At 45.4% G+C, this 19,976-nt stretch overlaps 1 protein-coding gene across 3 annotated transcripts in view; it reads left to right on the top strand.

Annotated features, from left to right (window-relative positions):
- The window catches only part of PATJ (PATJ crumbs cell polarity complex component), a 370,230-nt gene that overhangs the window by 253,490 nt on the left and 96,764 nt on the right, over positions 1-19,976 (top strand). For all 3 annotated transcript variants that reach the window (XM_055139113.1, XM_055139112.1, XM_055139111.1), the window contains exons 30-31: positions 7,460-7,532; positions 16,642-16,734. In XM_055139113.1, the coding sequence (XP_054995088.1) occupies positions 7,460-7,532; positions 16,642-16,734 (166 nt within the window). The remainder of the gene's footprint in view (positions 1-7,459; positions 7,533-16,641; positions 16,735-19,976) is intronic.

The raw sequence follows: 19,976 nt of genomic DNA, 5'->3' as shown, positions 1-19,976 counted from the left end.
TCTCTACCTGTGGTATTCATCATTCTGATTATGATATGTCTTGGAGTTTTTTTTTTATTAGGGCCATAATACAATCTAATTGTGGAATTGGGATCATCATATTCACAGTCTCTGTTTTAGGGAGTAGGACATTTGGAGACTTTCTTAGATTTCCACCTAACATATATCACATGACTTATTTTTTAACACCAATGTGAGTATACTTTTATTTTTTAAAAATAGACTTGAAATCGGGATCCCAAATGCATGTTTGTCATGAATATGAATCTATCCTACAAAAAAGAAACTCAGGGAGGCTGTCAGCGGTATCGTTATGGAAAATAAATAAGACAGTACACTTAATTGTGCTCCTTGATAACCGTTAATATCATGAAAAGCTGAAGCCATGCTTTATTCAGCTTTGTTTGTATAGTATATGTATTGGTTCGATAAACAGATATTTATATTCAACATGAACCAGAGTTAATGTGATTGCATTTCAACCAATTAACATAAACTCTTGCTGTTTCAAATTAAAAGGAAAATATATTCTAGGGATACAGGGCTTGTCTTCTGAACTCAAGGGGCCATTCAAGTCAAACCCTGCAGTGTCAACGGGGATGGCAGGGGAGGTCTTCTGAAGTCCCTGGGAGTATCCAAACACGCACCCCCTGACTTCTATGTCTGAATCACTGAGAAAGAGAATCTGATTGGCTCAAAGTGAGGCCGGTGTCTGCCTCTTATGTCCACCAAGCTTGAGGCAGGCTGTCTGGGCTACACAGGTATATCAGCAGATAAAACCAAGGACCTGTTGATTCCCTGTGGGCCCCCATGAGGGGGCTAGCCATTGAAAACCTCTTAAGTAGGAGGTAATAGCACAAGATTAGGGGGTCAGCCAGCAGACTGGCATGGGGGGACCACAGGAAGGAAGGAGGTTGGAAAGGGGTTCTAGTAGGAAAAGGGTATAAGGGCTGAGAAATGCAGGTGAACACATCGATACCTTGACCTGTTTAGTAAATCACCCCCAAGAAATGTCCATTGAGCATCAACGTCTGACCAACGGTCCTCTGCCCTCTGTAACTGATCATTAGAAAAACTTAGAAAGCGAAGGACACTGTTCTGCTGTCCAGTCTCTTTCCTGCTTATTCAAATCACTGTCTGTCCATAGACAGTCATAGCAGCCTAGTCTCTGGCAGGTAGAAGCTGGACATTATTATAAGAATCTGGTCCCTGTGCTAATGGGGAATAGCAACTCAGAGCATGTTGACGGAGCACAGGAGTGATAAGCACACGGGCATCTAGAAAACTCCTCGAAGCCATAGTAAAACTCCACTGCCTCTGTCCCAACAGCTGTTAAAGAGAATTATAAAAACACTAACAATTACAATTCCCAACCATGTCCCGTAATGGGGCACCCAGATCTAAGAAATTCCAGTTAATTATCGTGGCAAGGTTAATTACAAACAAACAGATTGTGTTCCTTTCCAGAGTCCCAGATTAGAAGGGGTCAGAGGGTCCACAAGAGTCATTGCCACTACCTGCATGGTGGAAGTCTAAAGGCCTTCTCTCTCCCCTGCCTTCTCCCAACTTCTTTGTCTTCAGAATTCTCACCCTGCCAGGTCTCCGATTGCCTGATGCTCAAGTGTATGAACGCTAGCTTGTAAGTGGATTCTAAAGAATTATGACGAACCATAACTTCATATAACAGCGTTCTTCTCTCCACCGAGTAATTGTGGGTTTTCGATTATGTGAGGTTGGAAAAAAATTAATATGGACTTTAAAGGCCATCAAAGTCATGCTAATTTGGGCGAATCATTAAATTAGGAAGGGATAACTTGGCCGATTTGCACTAACATGGTCCTGTGAATCATGATTTCTCATACTAAGAATTTATGCCTCTCCATATCTTTAATGCTGGTAACCTTTGAAAGATGTAAAAAGCCATCTGTTTAATTACTGCCCAATCTACTGCATGCTGCTCGGGGAGCTAATGTGTGCTGTTGCCTTCCAGCTCTCGGCTTTAGCTGAGCCCCACTGTGTTATTCACTGGGGACAAGGGAGTAGGAAAGGAAATGAACAGTGAGAAAATGCTGTCCCACACCCAAGGTGATTTCTTCGATGTATGAGGAAATGGCTGAATGATAGATGGTACCACCGGAAAACAATAGCTGTGTCACCTAGTAGTACAGGCCTACAGCATCTGTAATACTCTCAGGAATAATAAGTCTATTTTTATGCTCTGAGTCACTCTGATCATTTGAGTTTTTCTCCCTTTGGTTGTTGGGCTTGTGTGCAAGCTAATCCAAGAACCTAAGAATGTGAGAGACAGCAGAGGTGCTTAGACATCATCTCTTTATACTCTGCCTCAACCCACCAAGAATATATACATATATATATATACATATATATATTCATCAGCTAGGGATTAGTTCAGCCTAATTACTTAGCTAGGGAAACCAAGACTCTGCAAAGTGTTTTTCCCTATATAGCACAGCTAGTTAGTGGCAGTGCTAGAGTGGCAGTCCCTCAAACCCCTCGTTAAACTGAGTCATCACATTGCTTTTCTATAATAGCCTTTAGTCCGAACTATTTTCCAGGCACTGTGTTTGGCCTTGAAGGTAGAAGAATAAAAAGGACATGAGTGCCCAGCTTGGGTGCCCATCTCTAGGGCCTGGGGAACAAAAGCCGTGCAGAAGTGGCTGTGCTGATTGGCTACATAAGCTGTGAAGAAGCAGATGTGCCTCTGAGTGTAGAGTGTGATACACAAAGAGCAGAGACCCTTCTAGGAAGCGACATTTGTGGTGAGCTTGGTGAGGTATGAGGAGACATAGGAATAAAACCAAGGCTTTTAGTAACAGGCATGCAGGGTGGAAGAGAACTGGCAGAGAAAAAGACCTGGGGGGGGGGCAGAGTTATAATACAATGGGTAGGGAATTTTTCTTGCACACTCCAGCATGGTTCAATGCTGATTCAATCTGCAGAATCCCATATGGTCCCCCAAGCTATGCCAGGAGTAATTCCTGAGTGGAGAGGTAGGAGTAACCACTGAGCACTAGGAATTGTAGCTACACAAAACAGAAAGGAAGAAAGTGAGAAAGAAAGAAAGGAAGAAAGAAAGAAGGAAAGAAAGAAAGAAAGAGAGAGAGAGAAAGAAAGAAAGAAAGAAAGAAAGAAAGAAAGAAAGAAAGAAAGAAAGAAAGAAAGAAAGAAAGAAAGAAAGAAAGAAAGAAAGAAAGAAAGAAAGAAAGAAAGAAAGAAAGAAAGAAAGAAAGAGGAAGGAGGGAGGGAGGAAGGAAGGAAGGAAGGAAGGAAGGAAGGAAGGAAGGAAGGAAGGAAGGAAGGAAGGAAGGAAGGAAGGAAGGAAGGAAGGAAGGAAAGGAGGGAGGGAGGGAGGGAGGGAGGGAGGGAGGGAGGGAGGGAGGGAGGGAGGAAGAAAGAGGGAGGAAGGGAGGGAGGGAGGGAGGGAGGAAGGAAGGAAGGAAGGAAGGAAGGAAGGAAGGAAGGAAGGAAGGAAGGAAGGAAGGAAGGAAGGAAGGAAGGAAGGAAGGAAGGAAGGAAGGAAGGAAGAAAGGAAGGAAGGAAGGAAGGAAGGGGCCCCAGGGTGAGATGGACCTTGGCATGGCTGGAAAATGGAAAGAGCCAAGTGAGCCAAAGGAAAGCATAAGCATTAGCACAAGACAAGTGCTGAGACCAGGCCGCACCAGTGTAGGGAGACACCAACGGAGGGCTTAAGCAGGGGATAGAAGTCTCCAAGTTTTGTATTTGAACCATAGTAACTCCTCTAACTGAAGAACAGATTGGGGAGAGGATGAAGAGGTAAGCAGGGAACGCAAATAGAATATTCTATTGATTCGGGTGAGAAATGGAGGTGGCTTGTACTCAGACGGGCTGGTAAGGCCTGGAAGGACTCCAGATACATTTCAAAGGTAAAGTGGGGCCAGAGAGATACACAGGGCTAGGGCTTTTGCCTTGTATGCGACCATCTCAGGTTTGATTCCCGGCTTCCCATAAGATTCCCCGAGCACTGCCAGGCGTAATTCCTGAGTGCAGAGCCAGGAGTAACCCCTGAGTATTGCTGGGTGTAAGCCCCCCTCCCCCCCCAAAAAAAAAGTCAAAGGTAAAAGCAACTAAGCAGCTTGGTGAGTGGGAGACACCAGGATGGATAAGAGGCTTCCAGAATGACTCTCTGGAGCAGGGGAGGGGCCTCATGAGACTGGGCTTTGTGGAGCCTGGTGACCCCTGTCACTGCCTGGCCAGAGCAGCATCACATCACCGTGACCAAGCACGGAGTCCTCCAACATACACAAGCAAGTGAATATCACCAGGAGTATTGCGTGGGCTCCCTGAGCACCAGTCGGGACACCCACCCACCCCCAAAAAAAGAATAATGACCCCCAGGTTCTTGGTTGAATCACAAGGCAGATGTTGTTGGCATTCACACAGGGAAGAGAATTTTCTATGAACCCACCAGGAACCAGGTGGGATGAAGATGTTTCTTCTGTTGTTCTTGAGATGCTTGGGAAACACCCACAGAGATGGAGGGAGGAACTGCAGATCCTGAGTGCAGAAAATGATCCCAGTTAACTGTGAATGTCCATACATAGTCTAACATCAATATATTGTCTTTGGGCTTACAAGAATAATATACCTAGTAGAGTCACTGAACCTAAGATGAGATGGGGTATACATTTAATAAAGTCATTATAAGATAAAGGCAGTGGTATGATTTAAGCACTTATTGGGTATGAATCTGTGGGTCTCTTTCCAGTTGATGAGAAGTGAAAGTGGGACTGGGTTTTGAGTATCTCGGCTAGTCTGATCCCGGCTGTTCTATATTCACGGGTCATACAGAGAGTATCTGTGAATAGTCTTAGATCTCTGCATGCGACTACAAAATATATGTGTCCCTTGCCCGCACATCTGGCTGTCTTCCCCGGGGTCCCTCGGAGGGGATGGGCTCCAGCTTCCCTCCCTGCCCCAAGCAGAGCTTCCGGAAGCCAAAGACCACCTGAACCTAGCCACAGCCATGCTCAAGGCCCCTCTCCACAAGTTCAGACAGGCCTCATGCATGAAGGTACTGGCAGAGGAACCCAGGTGTGTGTAATCCCATCAACAGCCAACATCCAGAGATTTAAAATTAAGCTCCCAGAAGCTTTTAATATCTTATAACCTACTTTTCCCTCCGGGAGAAACTAGCAAGCTACTGAGAGTTTCCTGCCCGCCTGGGACAGCCTCGCAAGCTTCCCATGGTGTTTCCATATGCCAAAGCCAGTAACCAGCTGGATCTCATTCCCCTGACCCTGAAAGAGCCTTCAATGCGGCACCATTGGGAAGGCTGAGAAGAGAGAGGCTTCTAATATCTCAGGGATAGGACGAATGTAGAGGTTACTGAGACCGCTCGAGCCACTCGACGCTCAGTGGGATTTTGTGATTCGTGACTCATGACCTTGGTGTAAAATGTGAAACCTGAAGTCAGAACTTCCCACATTACGGTCATGCATCATGATAAGTATATATGTATATATACACATATGTGTGATATGCTATATATTTATATATGATATGTTGGTTCTGCATCCTGAGTGAATGGTAAGGAATAGATCCCTATCAGCGCCATTGCCTGCTGTTAACTAGTATATATGTATATATACACATATGTGTGATATGCTATATATTTATATATGATATGTTGGTTCTGCATCCTGAGTGAATGGTAAGGAATAGATCTCTATCAGCGCCATTGCCTGCTGTTAGCTAGTAACACAGTTGAATAATCAGAACCGGTTGTCTAGCACTTGCTCTATATCTCTCACCTGGGTGATGAAGCTTCACCTCCCATTTTCTCTGCTCCAGTTCAGATAAGGAGCAGTGTGTAAAACACAAAAAAGAAAAGAAAGGGCGCGGGCGGCGAGGCAGGCGAAGGAAGGAAGAAGGCCAAACTGGTTGCTCGATCGGTTTATTTCACGTCCATCTCCATTCTCCTCTGATTCTCCTCCTGCTTCTTTCATCCCCCATCCTACTTCATTCTCTCTCTCTGCCTCTCTCCCGGCTCTCGGTCTCTCTCTCGATCTGTGGATCTGGCCCCCAACCCACTCTTACAGCCTAGTTAAATCCCCACAGAATGAGGGGGTTGGGGCATACACATAGGTGTGGTCAGCAATAGGGTAAGGTTCCTTTCCCTCAGGGGATGCTTCTCCTAGGACTTAATTCTCTTTCAGCAGGAGGATCCACCCAAGGGCGGAGTCCCATGAATGTGTTTCTCTTCTCCTCAGCCAGCAAACATATAAGAATTCATAATATTAATCATTTTGTATGGACACAATAAGAGATGCATTAAAGCTTATAGCCTGGAGCCATCTCAATCTCAGACTACAGTGCTCAGGCCAGATCAGTCTTTCCCATCCCTGGCAGGGTCCCAGTCGCATCATTACTTTTGGATCATGACAGCATTTGTCTATGATCAAGCTCTTAACTTACAGTTAAGAATTAGGCACTTTGGCCAGGCCCATCTCGATGCCAGGGTAGCACATAACTCACTGCTTGCCCTGGATCCTTCCTGTCCCTCCTCGGGACCCTGCTTGTGGGGTGCTGGGAACTGAGGGCAACTGAGGCTTAAGTGGAGAAAGCAGATGCCCAGGAGGGAATAATATTCGAGGCCAATTAAGTCCCAGATTACAAAAACATAATATTGTCTTCTTGTGTCTATACAAAAAAGACATAGCTTTAAAGTAAATTATCCAAAAGGCATAAAGAGGAGAGAAAGGCAATGTTATAATATTCAGTGTCCTAGGAAGTTCTGACCTTACAAATTAGCAGAGTCAGATTAAGGGAAGAGCAGATAAACTGGTAGAAGTGGTTACAGATAAACAAAGGAATGGGAGTGATTCAGGAGCACTTTGATGGGCGTGACTGATAAACCTAAGCTCCTTGTGGCAAGGGGAGCAGGACAAACCAATGATATCCAACAGAGCAGGAGAAGTATCTGGATCTGTGCTCACTCCCCATCCTTCACTCCTCCTCACGTTATCCGCCCATGCAGGACTGTTCATGTACCCCCCATCCTCCTTCACTTGGCAGAATGAAGCTAGAAGCCAAATGAGAAGCCCAAGCATCTTTCCAGTTCGAAGAACAAAGTACTCCAGAGATTAGCAGGTGCCAGAGGCTACACAGGCCTGCCTGAAAAATGTCTCCTCCTCCATGCAGCCTTTCCAAAGTTACCCTCAGCAGCACCTACCTTACTGAGCAGAACTCAGCTCAATTCGGCTCAATTCCTGACATCTTCATTCCTCATCACCAATAATTCAGTCTCAGGGTCTCCCTAGCAATACCTTCCCTTGCACCAAGTAGCTTGACATGTGACTGTCTATGTTTATTCATTGATACTCACGCCTGCATTTTTGACTGGGACTTGGTTGTGATCACTTGATCCAGGCACTTTGCACTGGTTTTGTGTTAATTCTGCGTCTCCTCACTTCCACAGAAATGAAGATGCCGTCAGTCAGATGGCCGTCACTCCCTTTGTCTTGCCGGCAAGTTCGCCATCTTCTCTAGAGGTAAGAAGGCTCCTGACAAGCGCTGAATGAACAGAATTGATAGTTCTGTCATGATTGGTTGTTCCCCCCCCCCCCAACACCAAAATCGAATATTTTTTTTTAATTTGAGCCTTGGTATTTCAAACCCACAGAATCTCCTATAGAAAACACAACATATTTGAGATGTTTGTGTTTTGATTAAAAGCAGCATATAACAATGTAATGTGAGTTTTGGTCTATCACCTTTCCTAAGATGTCTGGTAGATGTATAGTTTGTTGTAAGTGAGCTTTCCAGAATTTAGTAGAAAATCATCCAATGACTGAAATGTCATTAGATAATTTGTGATTTTGAAACACTTTAATTCCTGTGATTACAGGTGTCCAAATAATGTTTTTTGTCTATTAATGGGTACTGTCCAGATCAATAAGATTGCTATCATATCATCTGTTAAGAAGAGAGACAGAGACAGAAAGAGAAGAAAACTCAATGTGTCTTCCTGAGAAAATATGTTCTCTTCATATTTTCTACTTAAAAATTAAAAATATTCATATTTCTATTCCCAAAATAAATACACTTTTATTATAGCTAATCAAACAATGCTGTTATTAGAAGAGAAAAATTTTCCTTCTGCAACCTCACAGGAAGTTATTATCTAATGTTAAGTGTTTTTCCTTTTTCCTTTGCTTCCACAGCTTAGATAAATGTCTATATATAAATGGTGTCTCTTATTCGGGGAATGGAGGCATAGCTCAGCAAATAGGGCACTTGCCTTGCACACACACACTCAGCTGACCCAGGTTTGATTCCTGGCATCCCAAATGTTCACCAGGAGTGATCTCTCACCACAGAGCAGGGAGTCAGCCTGAGCACCACCAGCTGTGCCCCAAAACAACAGCAACAACAAAAATAGTGTATCTTCTGTATAAATTCTTGGTCATGTAATACACACATTTTCTATTCAATGAGCACATATTATGTGCCAGGCATTATTTGAGCATGAAAGATATAGGTATGAATAAGTAGATAAGACTCCATGCCATAGTTCAGCTTATACTGAGTGAAGAAGATAATTGACAGATCAATATGTCAATGGAGAGAAATATAATAGTGTCGGTACCTTGCAGAAAATTCAAATATGACTGGCGACCACATTGGCCATAATGAAGACCTTTTGGAAAAATATAACAATATATAGGTACAATCAAAGTGATTTTTAAAAGATACACCGGGGCTGGAGAGACAGCAGAGCAGGTGGGGCATTTACCTACCCCAGCATCCTATATGGTCCCCAAGCACCGCCAGGAGTAATTCCTTAGTGTAGAGCCAGGAATAAGCTCTGGGAATCACTGGTGTGGTAAAAAATATATCTATGTACAGAAAACTTTCTCTGTGGAGAGGATAAGAAATTCACGTGAGAAGTCACCAGGAGCATTAGAGGAATGTGGCTGGAGCATATTGAGGGCCTACGGAGTAGTGAAGTATAAAATCAAGGGAAGAACGTGGACATTTCGAGAAATTAAGAAGTTTGGGGTTTATTTTACATGGAGTAGAAACCACAAGATACTGACTGACTAGTTTTTGATGGAAAAGTAAGTGACCTTGTCACTTGTCACAGCAAAGAAAAGCAAGTCCATTCTTGATGTTTCAGATGTTGAGTTGTACTTGGAAGTTATATGGGGGAGGTGTGGAGATCAGATAATTGCGGATAAGCCTAGAATGATGGCCAACAAACTCAGTGGATGGAGGTCATACTCCTTCCAATCTGCTTGAGAATCAGCAGGTTTGGTTTGACCTGTTCCATTGCTTCTTCAGTACGGTGCTGTCTGGTCAGAGGTTTACTTTAGATGGGTTATATTTGAGATCAATATAGCACACTTAGGACCTTTAGCTTAATGTAATAACCATGACTTAATATGCTCTATTATACTTTTTTCTAACTGACAGGCATTCTGATGGTCTTCCAATGTTTTGCCAGTAAAAATAGCAAAGTAAACACCCTAGTGCACGCTCTAGACCTGACCAGTCACATGCACCTACTCAACAGCCATTATGTTCTGGTGCTTTTAACTCTGAAGAAAAAGATGCTCCCCCTCCCGCTAATGTACAGTTTCCCAGTCAAAACATATTCAGGTTCTGAACTTTCATCTTATATCAGCCCAACACTATTGGTAAACATCACAATGATAGATGTTGACTCCCTCCAGCTTTGTCAGCACGGGGTGAGGGGCAGGGGCTTTCAGGCCCATATAGACCTGCTGGTACAGAGAAGGGGAGAGCCTGGAGATTCCAGTCCTGAAGATAAGTCTTCCAACAAATCAATTTTTGGATGAGGCTCGTCCCAAGCAGGCTCGTCCCAAGCACGGCCACAGTTCTGGAGTGTGAAGGCTCTCGGCTGGCGGGGCTCTGTTTGGGTGGGCACACAGGGGGGCACACAGTGCCAGGGATTGAACCTGGACCTCCTGCATATAAGTCACGGCCTCAGTCCATTGAGTGTGTCTCTGGCCCTGGAAGTGACCTTTAAAATGCTCTAATGCCAACCCTCGATGCTCTCAGTAGTATAACCTGCTTCCTTTGAAGCTTCAGAGACAGCATCCTGATTTCACCCTTACAGAAACAGAGCTGGAGGCCTGTGGAGGTTCAACAGTCTCTGCCTCTCCACATAGTTGGGGGTTGGTGGGGGTGCCATTCGGTGTCAGCTTCCTCTACACTGGGGGTCTGAGGCTGAGCCTGTACAGATGTGTGCAGAATGAAAGGAATAATGCATGTAAAGCAATTAGGCTCACTCCTGGTGCAAAGGAAGTGTACAATAAAATATGAACACTTGACTCTCTTTATCCAAATATCTTTAACTCCATTTTTAAATACATTATAACAATTAGCTGCTATTTTCATTTTCACATTGTGCTAGCCACAAAAATGCTTCAAATCATTTAGTCACCTGTAAATGATACTCATTTTATGGTACCTAGTGTGCATCCAGTTGACTTACAATACAAAGAGGGTTTTTGGTTTTTCTCTGACCTGCTGGCTTCCCGTGACTGCCACCAAGAGAGTACCCTCCCAAGGGGTATAAGTATAGAGGGTTACCTGGGCTCCCTCTCAATGTGCCTTTTACTCTTCACTGTCTCTAGTAAGTACTTCAGCAGAACTCACATTGGCCATACTGCTGAGAGTGGTGACCTATTCGGGTCACAGCCACAGAGATGAACAGTAGCCATTGCTTGATGTTAGACCTCATAATGATCATTCACCATAATAAATTGGCACAATCATTGCAATACCAATAGCATTCCCCTTCCTTTATTGAGCAAATATTTATGGAGCTGGTTTCCTGTATACCAGGCCAGCTGTAGAGGCCAGATCGATAGTACAGCAAGTAGGGCATTTGCCTTGCACTCAGCCAACCAGGTTCATTCCTTGGCATCCCATATGTTCCCCTGAGCATGGCCAGCAGCAATTCCTGAGTGCAGAGCCAGGAAGTAACCTCTGACTATCGCCAGGTGTGACCCCAAAAGCCAAAATATCTATGAGCTTAGATTAGATGAGAAGTAGAAAGAATGGCAGCAACAGAAATAGGAAATATCGGGTGTGAGATGAGAAGTACAAGAGGTGATGGGGAAGGGAATTGTGGAAGGGAGGTAGGAAAAATGAATTGGGGGCAAATGCAAAGGCTGGAATTCAAATGTCAGGCTTGAATTTCACATATTCAGCTCTTAAAGCTATGGCTGCCACGCAGGATGACAAAATGGTCTGGGCCAGGTGTCCTGCAGGCAGGTGCGGCGACCACCCTGGTCAAAGTGTCTTGAAGAGGGGTGTCTAAGCAGGAGGCCGCTGCTGCATCTACGAGCCCGGTGCAGTCAAGTGTAACTGGGCTCCAGGTACAGATTCCCTTCCAGCCCAATGCAGGCTGAGTTTTCGGAAGCTGGAAGCAAGAAGCTGCATTTTGCAATTTTCTCAGAAGCGGTGCCGTTTGAATACTAAGTGAGATGGATCGGGCCTCCTAAAGAATGAAGAGGTTGATTAGCCAGGGAGTCCCATTAGCACCATTTCCATTTTATCTTTAATTGTGTGCTTGCCTGCTGGAATTCTGTACCGCCTAGAAAACCTGTTCACAATTGACAGTAAGAGAGAAATTCAGCTAATCCCGTGCCATCAGCATGACTTTGCAGAAAGAAATATTAGTGAAATTAGTCCGACAATGAGACTGATAAATCACTTCTTGGTGTTTTGTTTGGTTTTGATTTTGGAGCAGTGCATTGGATTTAGAAAATATGAGGATGATAAAATCTAAACCAACTTTTTTTTTGACCTAGAATTATATCAGGAGAATAATTGTTTTTTAAATATATTTGCTTAGTAAGAATATCAATTAAAAGGGAAACAGTTATATATACTAATATACTCTGATGTCACGTTAAATGAAGAAAGAGTAGGAAGCAATATGTAAAACATTTATCCAATCAGAAGATGTGATTTTTGCCAGCCCTCTACTAATTTAACTTTTACCAATAGCCTGTTCTCAAATATAACATAAATTTGTGCTTTCAAGATTCTCACAACCTAGTGGAGGAAACTACAAACAAAGAGTGGATACAAAAAGAAAATGAAGCATAAAAGTAAAATAGGATCTATCGGCACTTTCTATAGATGATTTGGGAACTTATTGCAAGCTTGGAAGAAACTTGGGGAATCAAACAACATTTCCTAGCGTTGTTTTGGGGGGTCAGTTCTAAGGCTGTATTAAAGAGCATGAAAAATGAGCCTTGCCTTTTCATTGTTCATCTGTGAAATCGATTTCCTTGTGAAACTACTTCCGGTTTCCCTGGGGAAAGGCCACCCCCAGGATGGAGTGGACAGTGTGGGGTGGGTGATTTGAAGATCTGCAGGAGAGGTAGGGGATGCCCAGCCCTCCGGGTTAGCTGAGTCACCTGGGGCACCAGCGAGCCCCCTGCAGCTGGCCCTCAGACCACCAAGCGAGCGGGTGCTTCGGAAGTCAGGCTTGCTGGCCGCTACTCTGCTTCCCAGCTCTGCTGATGCTGTTTTCTAAGCCCCTGGCCACTAGGATCTACTGAAGGTCCCAAACACACTTGAGTGATTCTGTTCTCTGAGTGAGAACATTGTTTGTTCTATGCAGGGAATCTCTTTGGGGAGGAAGCAGTGTTCAGGCGTCTGCGGGTCACACCCAGTGATACTCAGCAGATCAGTGCTAGGGCCCTGCAGTTCCCAGGGACCACCAGGGTTGCCCTGGCATTGTTCAGGGGCCTCTAGGGCTATACCTGGTGACACTCTAGAGGCTACATGATGAGGGGGATTCAGTCAGACTCCACGTGTGCTCCTTAACCCCTGTACTAAATGGATGTGTGGAATTTCTCACATCAATTTCAGCTCGCCAAGGAAATAAATGCCATGAGCTAAGCTCCCCTCCCAACTTCCTTTTTGACAGGACTCTCTTCTCCAACTAGATGTTTGTACTCTACGCCCTCCTCTCTGAGGTCATCCCAAAATTTAAGCAGTCATTAAAACAGAAGAAAGTTTTAGTCAAGTGTACTCTTAAGATGTAGCTTATTCACGAAAGTATGTAAATCTGTAACTGTACCTCACAGTGATTCACTAAAAAAAAAAAAAAAAAAAAAAAAAAAAAATTTTAAGATGTAGCTTGTTTAAGGCACTTGCCTTGCATGCAACCAATCCAGGTTAGATTCCTGGCATCCCATATGGTCCCGTGAGTACCACCAGGAGTGATACCTGAGTGCAGACTTCTGGTACCAAGAATAACCCCTAAGTATCAGTATTTCCAGATACAGCCCAAAAACACAAGACAAAACAAAAAATAGATGTAGTTTATCTGGGGCCAGAGCAATAGTACAGTAGGTAGGACACTTACTTGCCTTGAATTCGGCCAACCTGGGTTTGACCTTCAGCATCCCACATGATCCGCTGATCTGCCATGAGTGATCAGTGAACACAGAGCCAAGAGCACACCCTAAGTACCACAAGGTGCGGTCCCCAAACAAAAACAAAACAAAGGTTTTTTGTGTTTTTTTTGTTTTTTTGCTTTTGGGGTCACACCTGGTGATGCACAGGGGTTACTCCTGGCTCTGCACTCAGGAATTACCCCTGGCGGTGCTCAGGGGACCATATGGGATGCTGGGGATCGAACCCGGGTCGGCCGTGTGCAAGGCAAACGCCCTACCTGCTGTGCTACCACTCCAGCCTCCAGAACAAAATTTTAAAAAGAGCTAAATGGGGCTAGATGGGGCTGGAAAGAAAGTTCAGTGGGATGAAGCACTTATTTTGCTGGCAGGAGAGGTGGTTTTAATCCCCAGTCCTGCGTGATCCCCCAAGTACTGTCAGGAGTGATTCCCAGCACAGAGCTAGGAGTAGCCCCTCAACCATAGCAGGTGTGGCCCCCAAACAAACTCAGAAGCAGCTCATCTGAGCCAGGGAAATGGCTCAAAGGACTGTAGTGCATCCTCTGCACAGGATACTGGGCTTCTCTGGGACCACCCTAACCCCTAGCACTGTGCTGGGAGTCATCCCCAAAACAAAAATGAACATGGATTTCAAAAGAAGATGGATCTAGCATGAGTGTAAGAGTGAATCCAACACAGGAAGTGAATGAGGCACAGATGTTCAACTCAAGGGTCTTTCTGTCTCATCGGAAGGTCCATTCTGAATGTGCATAATTGTGTAAAAATGAGATGATACGCAATACAAAAAGTTTGCAGAATATCAACACTGAATTTGCTTTTCCAATTCTGTTGCTCAATTGATAGATAAAAGATTTCTGCGCTAGAATGATAGTAGGGCATTTGCCTTGCAGGTGGCCAACCCGGGTTCAATCCCCAGCATCCAATATGGTCTTCTGGACTTGCCAGAAGTCATTTCTGAGCACAGAACCAGGACGATGCCTGAACACTCTGGGTATGGCCTGAAAACAAAAGAAAAAACAAAACAAAAAAGATGTCTGTGTATTAGCTTTAATTTGCATGTTGAAGTTACAAGTGAGGGAAAATATTCCCTAATCAAAATTATTTTCCTTACAAGCTATTTCACCTGAATTTATAGTAATCCTTGTATGGTGGTGTTTTTTACAAAATAAAAACCGAGATACATACATGTAGATCTTCTAATTGTTGCCTTATTCTCCCCTAGGCATCCTCATAAAGCAAAGAAACTTATGCTTAATTAACTCGAACTTATAATATGTGATCATTCAATTGAGGAGCTGCCTGATATGTTTTGGAATTTTAATGGGCCTTATTATTGCCAGCTGTCTCATTTACATTAACTAAATAATTTTAGAATTCTATAGAAAAGAATCATCAAGAAAAATAAGTGCTCAGGGCTGGAGACATAGCATGGCAGAGAGGGCACTTGCCTTGCACACAGAGAACCTGAGGTGGATCCCTGGCAGCACATAAGGTCCCTGAGTACCATCAGGAGTAAGCAAGCCCTGAGCACTGCCAGGTGTGGCCCAGTGCCCTTCCCACCACAACCCAAAAAAAAAAAATCAAGCTTCCCCAAAGATTTGGGCTGGAAAGAGCTAACTCAAACTGGCTGAGACAGGAAGTTAAGAATGAAGTTGTAAGAAAAGGCTGCTGGGCACAGGAGGGAGGAAAGGTACGGAAGGAAGGAAGGAGGGAAGGAGGGAGGGAAGGAAGGAAGGAAGGAAGGAAGGAAGGAAGGAAGGAAGGAAGGAAGGAAGGAAGGAAGGAAGGGAGGGAGGGAGGGAGGGAGGGAGGGAGGGAGGGAGGGAAGGGAGGGAGGGAGGGAGGGAGGGAGGGAGGGAGGGAGGGAGGGAGGGAGGGAGGGAAGGAGGGAAGAAGGAAGGAAGGAAGGGAGGTCAGGGCTGTGTTGCAGAACTGGTACAACCCCGTGATCCAGTGGTGCACTGCAGGACACGTTCTTTCCATCTCTGCTTTGCTTTGTCACTCACAGTGTCCACTCCTTGCCTAGGCCAGTTTCCTTCTCATAGTGGCCGCCTGCATGCTGCTTTGAGCCTGAGAGGGAGGGAGCATTAGGTGGGGGGGTTGGGTTCTTTTAAGCTCCAGGAAGACCTCAGTCTCCATAAATCTCCAGAAAAATCTCTCTGAGTGTCACTTTCGCCAGAAATGAAAGTCATGCCCATTTTGGAAAGGATGCTTGCGTCCACCTGACGATAGAGAACAGGGACCGGCTTTTTCTAAGGTGCATCCGTGGGCAACAGAGAGAGTTACCAGGAGGGAAATGGCCTTAGGGAAGGACAGAAAACAGGAGTGACCTCAGGGGAGATGACTTCATTTCAGACAATGAGACAAACTCTATTTTATTCATTTTTTTCCACTTTATAGTAAACACGTACTATAGTACATATAGTATGTACTATAGCACGACAGTTTACAAAGTTGTTCATGATGACTTGTTACCGGCGCTCAATATTCCAACCCCAATCCCACCCCCACTGTCCCCTTCCCTCCCCCATTGTCTCCATCTTCCCAGCCACCCCTCCAGCCTGCCCCTTCCTCAAAATAAATTATTTTATGTTGCTGTTACCACTTACTGTCTAACAGAATGACCATAAAATGTTTCTGCAGAAGAAAATTTGTGAAAATTGTTGTATCTCACCGGGGGGAACGTTAAGTCCTTGTCTGAGGGTTTACGAAGCTGTTGTTGCAAGTCAAGCCTTCTGTGTTAATGTTTTGTTAGTCAATATTGATTGGCTGCTGCGTTACCTCCCATCCAATCTGCCGCACTCCTACCTTGGATGTAGTGTTGTGGAATTTGGAGATGTCAGCTCCAGAAAATCCAGACGATTTAACTGGGCAGCTAAATAGTTCGCTCTGCATGTCTGGGAGGTCTTCTGGATGTCTGGGGTGGAGTGGGGGAGGTCACCCACGCTGAGTTTTCAGCAGATTAGGTTCTCTGTGACACTTAGTCCTGAGGCAGTGGGGCCCGGCTGGAGACATGGGTGCAGCCTTGGGGTGTAGGGGAGGCTGCCGGGGAGCTGGCCCACCCTCCTCCCGCCCCCTACGCCCCTCCCCAAGTCACCCCAGAGGAATGAGACAAATTCTAGGTGTGATTCTGTTCCATTTGTTGGGTTCACGGAGTAAAGAATGACATCGGGGCCTTCTCGTTGATGTCCCGTAGGATCAGAGCGGCCCCGACACGGCTGGCTGTGAGGACGACGGCAGCCTCGACGTGAGCATTAAGCAACTGCCTGAAAGTGAGAGCTGCAGACAGGTGAGAATCGTGATGCTTTGCCTCTTTTTCTTCTTAATCTGCACCCAGAGGTGCGGGACCGGCGGGTCATACTTATGCCTCGCGCATGCTAGGTATGTGCTTGACTCCTCAAACTATATCCCCGCCCGCCTGTGAGAATTTGGGAGGGTGGGGGCTTTATGGGTATCTTGTACCTCTGTGGGAAAGACCAGCCGTGTTTGCTGCTTTAGGAGCCTTGAATTCAGAACATGGGGGGCGAATACCACCCCCCCCCCCGTTGAAATGCCTCTTTCACCCCAGAAAACAGCCACCACTGCTTTCTTCACAATTCAGTTGTGCTCTCAAGACAAAAGAAATCTCTCTTTCATATCTTTTATCTTTTTTTATCTTGTTAAGTATTGAAAACTGTCAAGTCGGGGCTGTGCTGGATCGATCCTAGAGGCAGAGACAGATAGTAAATCAATCCCACTGATTTATGATAAAAATTGCTAAAACCCACCCGGGAGCGAAAGCCTGGGAAGAAGCTGTTTGAGAACCTCCAAGAGTTGGAATATGTGATACTTTGTTATTTAGTTCTTGTACTTTTCTGCAAGCAGCCGACCTAGGTTCAATTCCTCCATCCCTCTCGGAGAGCCCGGCAAGCTACCGAGAGTATCCCGCCCACACGGCAGAGCCTGGCAAGCTCCTCGTGGCGTATTCGATATGCCAAAAACAGTAACAAGTCTCACAATGGAGACGTTCCTGGTGCCCGCTTGAGCAAATCAATGAATGACAGGACGACAGTGCTATAGTGCTACTTTTCTGGAAACCTGACACTGGGCTCATCTCCAAGCCCTTGTGGTGTAGGGCCCTTTAGCACTCGTCTCTGCCCGGAGCAAAGGTGGGCTGAGAGATGGGGCCAGCTTGCCAAAGGCCCACCAATGGGAATGCTGGAGATCTGGACAGGAGTCACTGTCCTGACTTCTGTACATAATCTCCACTTCTCTCTCTCTCTCTCTCTCTCTCTCTCTCTCTCTCTCTCTCTCTCTCTCTCTCTCTCTCTCTCTCTCTCTCTCTCTGTCTTTTATTGAATCACCATGAGAACAGTTACAAAGCTTTCCAGTCTAAGTCTCAGTCATACAATGATCAAACACCCATCCCCTCACCAGTGCACACCCTCCACCACCAAGAACCCAGTATACCCCCATCCCACCCCTCCCCCCGCCTATGTGGCAGTTATCTAATGATGATGCCTTTTTGGCAGGTCTGAATGTTGGGGAAAATTCCAAATAATAATGGTCAATCTTTTGTCGAAATATTGAATGTGATCAAAGCAGAGAGAGAGTAAGGTGGAAATCAACTCTCCACTTCTCCTTTGCCACCTGCCATCAGTCACCTGCAGGTTCTAGAAAGAAATGTGAGCCTTTCGTCCCTGCGTTTCGAAATGTCTTGCAGATCTCAAAGAATGAATCACTCAGGAAGGTCACCTTGGTTTTATGAGAGCGTGGAGGTGTTCATTGTACCCCGGGGGCTTGGGAAATCGTTCATTTATCTTCTTTCAACTGTGAGGAAAGATAGATGAGGACCGACTTCAGATTCTGTGCCCTAGAAAGGGAACCGGTTCTCTCGGTCCACAGGGAAAGGCCTCTTGGGTGCTCCAGGAATTTATGCTGGAGTCCCCTTGGACAAACCTTGTAAGGCACCGCGAAGGCCAACCTGCAGAGCTGCAGCTCACGGTGCATTCTGAGCTCAGTCCTCACACCAGCCCCTCCAGGTACCCTGTGTCCTTCCCCGGCAAGAAATCGCAGTTTGCACTAAGGACAAGGGAGAGGAGGAAGAATAAATGTCCCTCTCAAGACTCCTCATTTAAAAAATTATATTAACGAAGGGGGCTGGAGAAATACTATAGGGGTAAGGCTTGTCTTGTACACGGCTCACCCCAGTTCTGTCCTGGTGCCACATAGGGTAGGTCAGGTGCACCACAAGGTGCTCAGAGCCAGGAATAACCTCTGAGCACTGCCAGGTGTGGTCCAAATCCACACCTCCTCCAGAAAATAGTATGAACTAGGGCTGTGGAGAGAGCCCAGAAGGGCTGAGAACATGCTCTGGCGTGGGAGCCCCCACAACCACGTGGTCTGAATGACACGGGGCCCATCCAGCAGCTTGAGAGCATTATTTCCAGGGCTGGCCCCCAGACTGCCCGAGCACTGCTTGGAAGGACAAAAGTCAGGGCCAGAGAGGTAGCTCAATGGACAGAGCACACGCTTTGCAGACAGGAGACCTGGGTTCATTCCTCTGAGCACCACCTGAAACAAGCCAAGCCAGAAATAGGCCCTAAATACTGCTGGGTGTGGCCCCTCAAAAAAATAACAAACCAACAAACAGAAAAGTGGCAGTGGGACAGTAAGACATCACCTTCTGAGCCTGGGGGAGGGGTCCTAGCACCAGGGCCTTCACCGCTAACCTCTCAGGAGAAGAAGAGTGGCTTCTCAGCTTGGCAAAAAGAGGAGCCAGTCCGTGTGGATAGGTGTGGATAGATAGGTATGTTTAGGTATGGATAGGTATAGATAAGCATGGATAGGTGTGGCTAGATATGGATAAGTATGTATAGGTATGGATAGGTGTGGTTAAGTATGGATATGGTAGGTGTGGATAGATACGAATAGGTATGTTTAGGTGTGGATAGGTGTACATAGGTATGGATAAGTGTGGATACGTTTGGATAGGTGTGGTTAAGTATGGATGTGGTAGGTGTGGTTAGATGTGGATAGGTATGGATAGGTGTGTGTAAGTATAGATAGGTGTGGATGGGTATGAATAGGTGTGGATAGGTATGGTAAGTAAGGATAGGTGTGGTTAAGTATGGCTAGGTATGGATTGGTATGGTTAGATACGGATAGGTGTGGATAGGGATGGATAGGTGTGGATAGGGATGGATAGGTATGGGTAGGTATGGTAGATGTGGATAGGTATGAATAGGTGTTGATAGGTGTGGTAGGTGTGGATAGTGTAGGTAGGTATGGACAGGTGTGGGTAGGTAAGGATAGGTAAGTGTTTGGCTCTTGTAGAGCAACAGTGTTCTAGAGTAGAATTTAAACAGTAGAAATCACAGAATTGAGATTATAGATAATGAATCACAGATTGTTGTATTACTTTTTATACTCTGTGTTCAAAATACACATCCCTACAGCAAGCTGAAGCTAGGCATATCCAAGAGGCTACCTTCATAAAGGATCCTCTGAAGAGCTCTTAATGCCTTCTCCCAGGTTACCTGTTTCCACAGC

Source organism: Sorex araneus, chromosome 5 (assembly GCF_027595985.1).
Source record: "Sorex araneus isolate mSorAra2 chromosome 5, mSorAra2.pri, whole genome shotgun sequence".
Classification (NCBI taxonomy): domain Eukaryota; kingdom Metazoa; phylum Chordata; class Mammalia; order Eulipotyphla; family Soricidae; genus Sorex; species Sorex araneus.
This window is presented reverse-complemented; position numbering and strand designations above follow the sequence as displayed.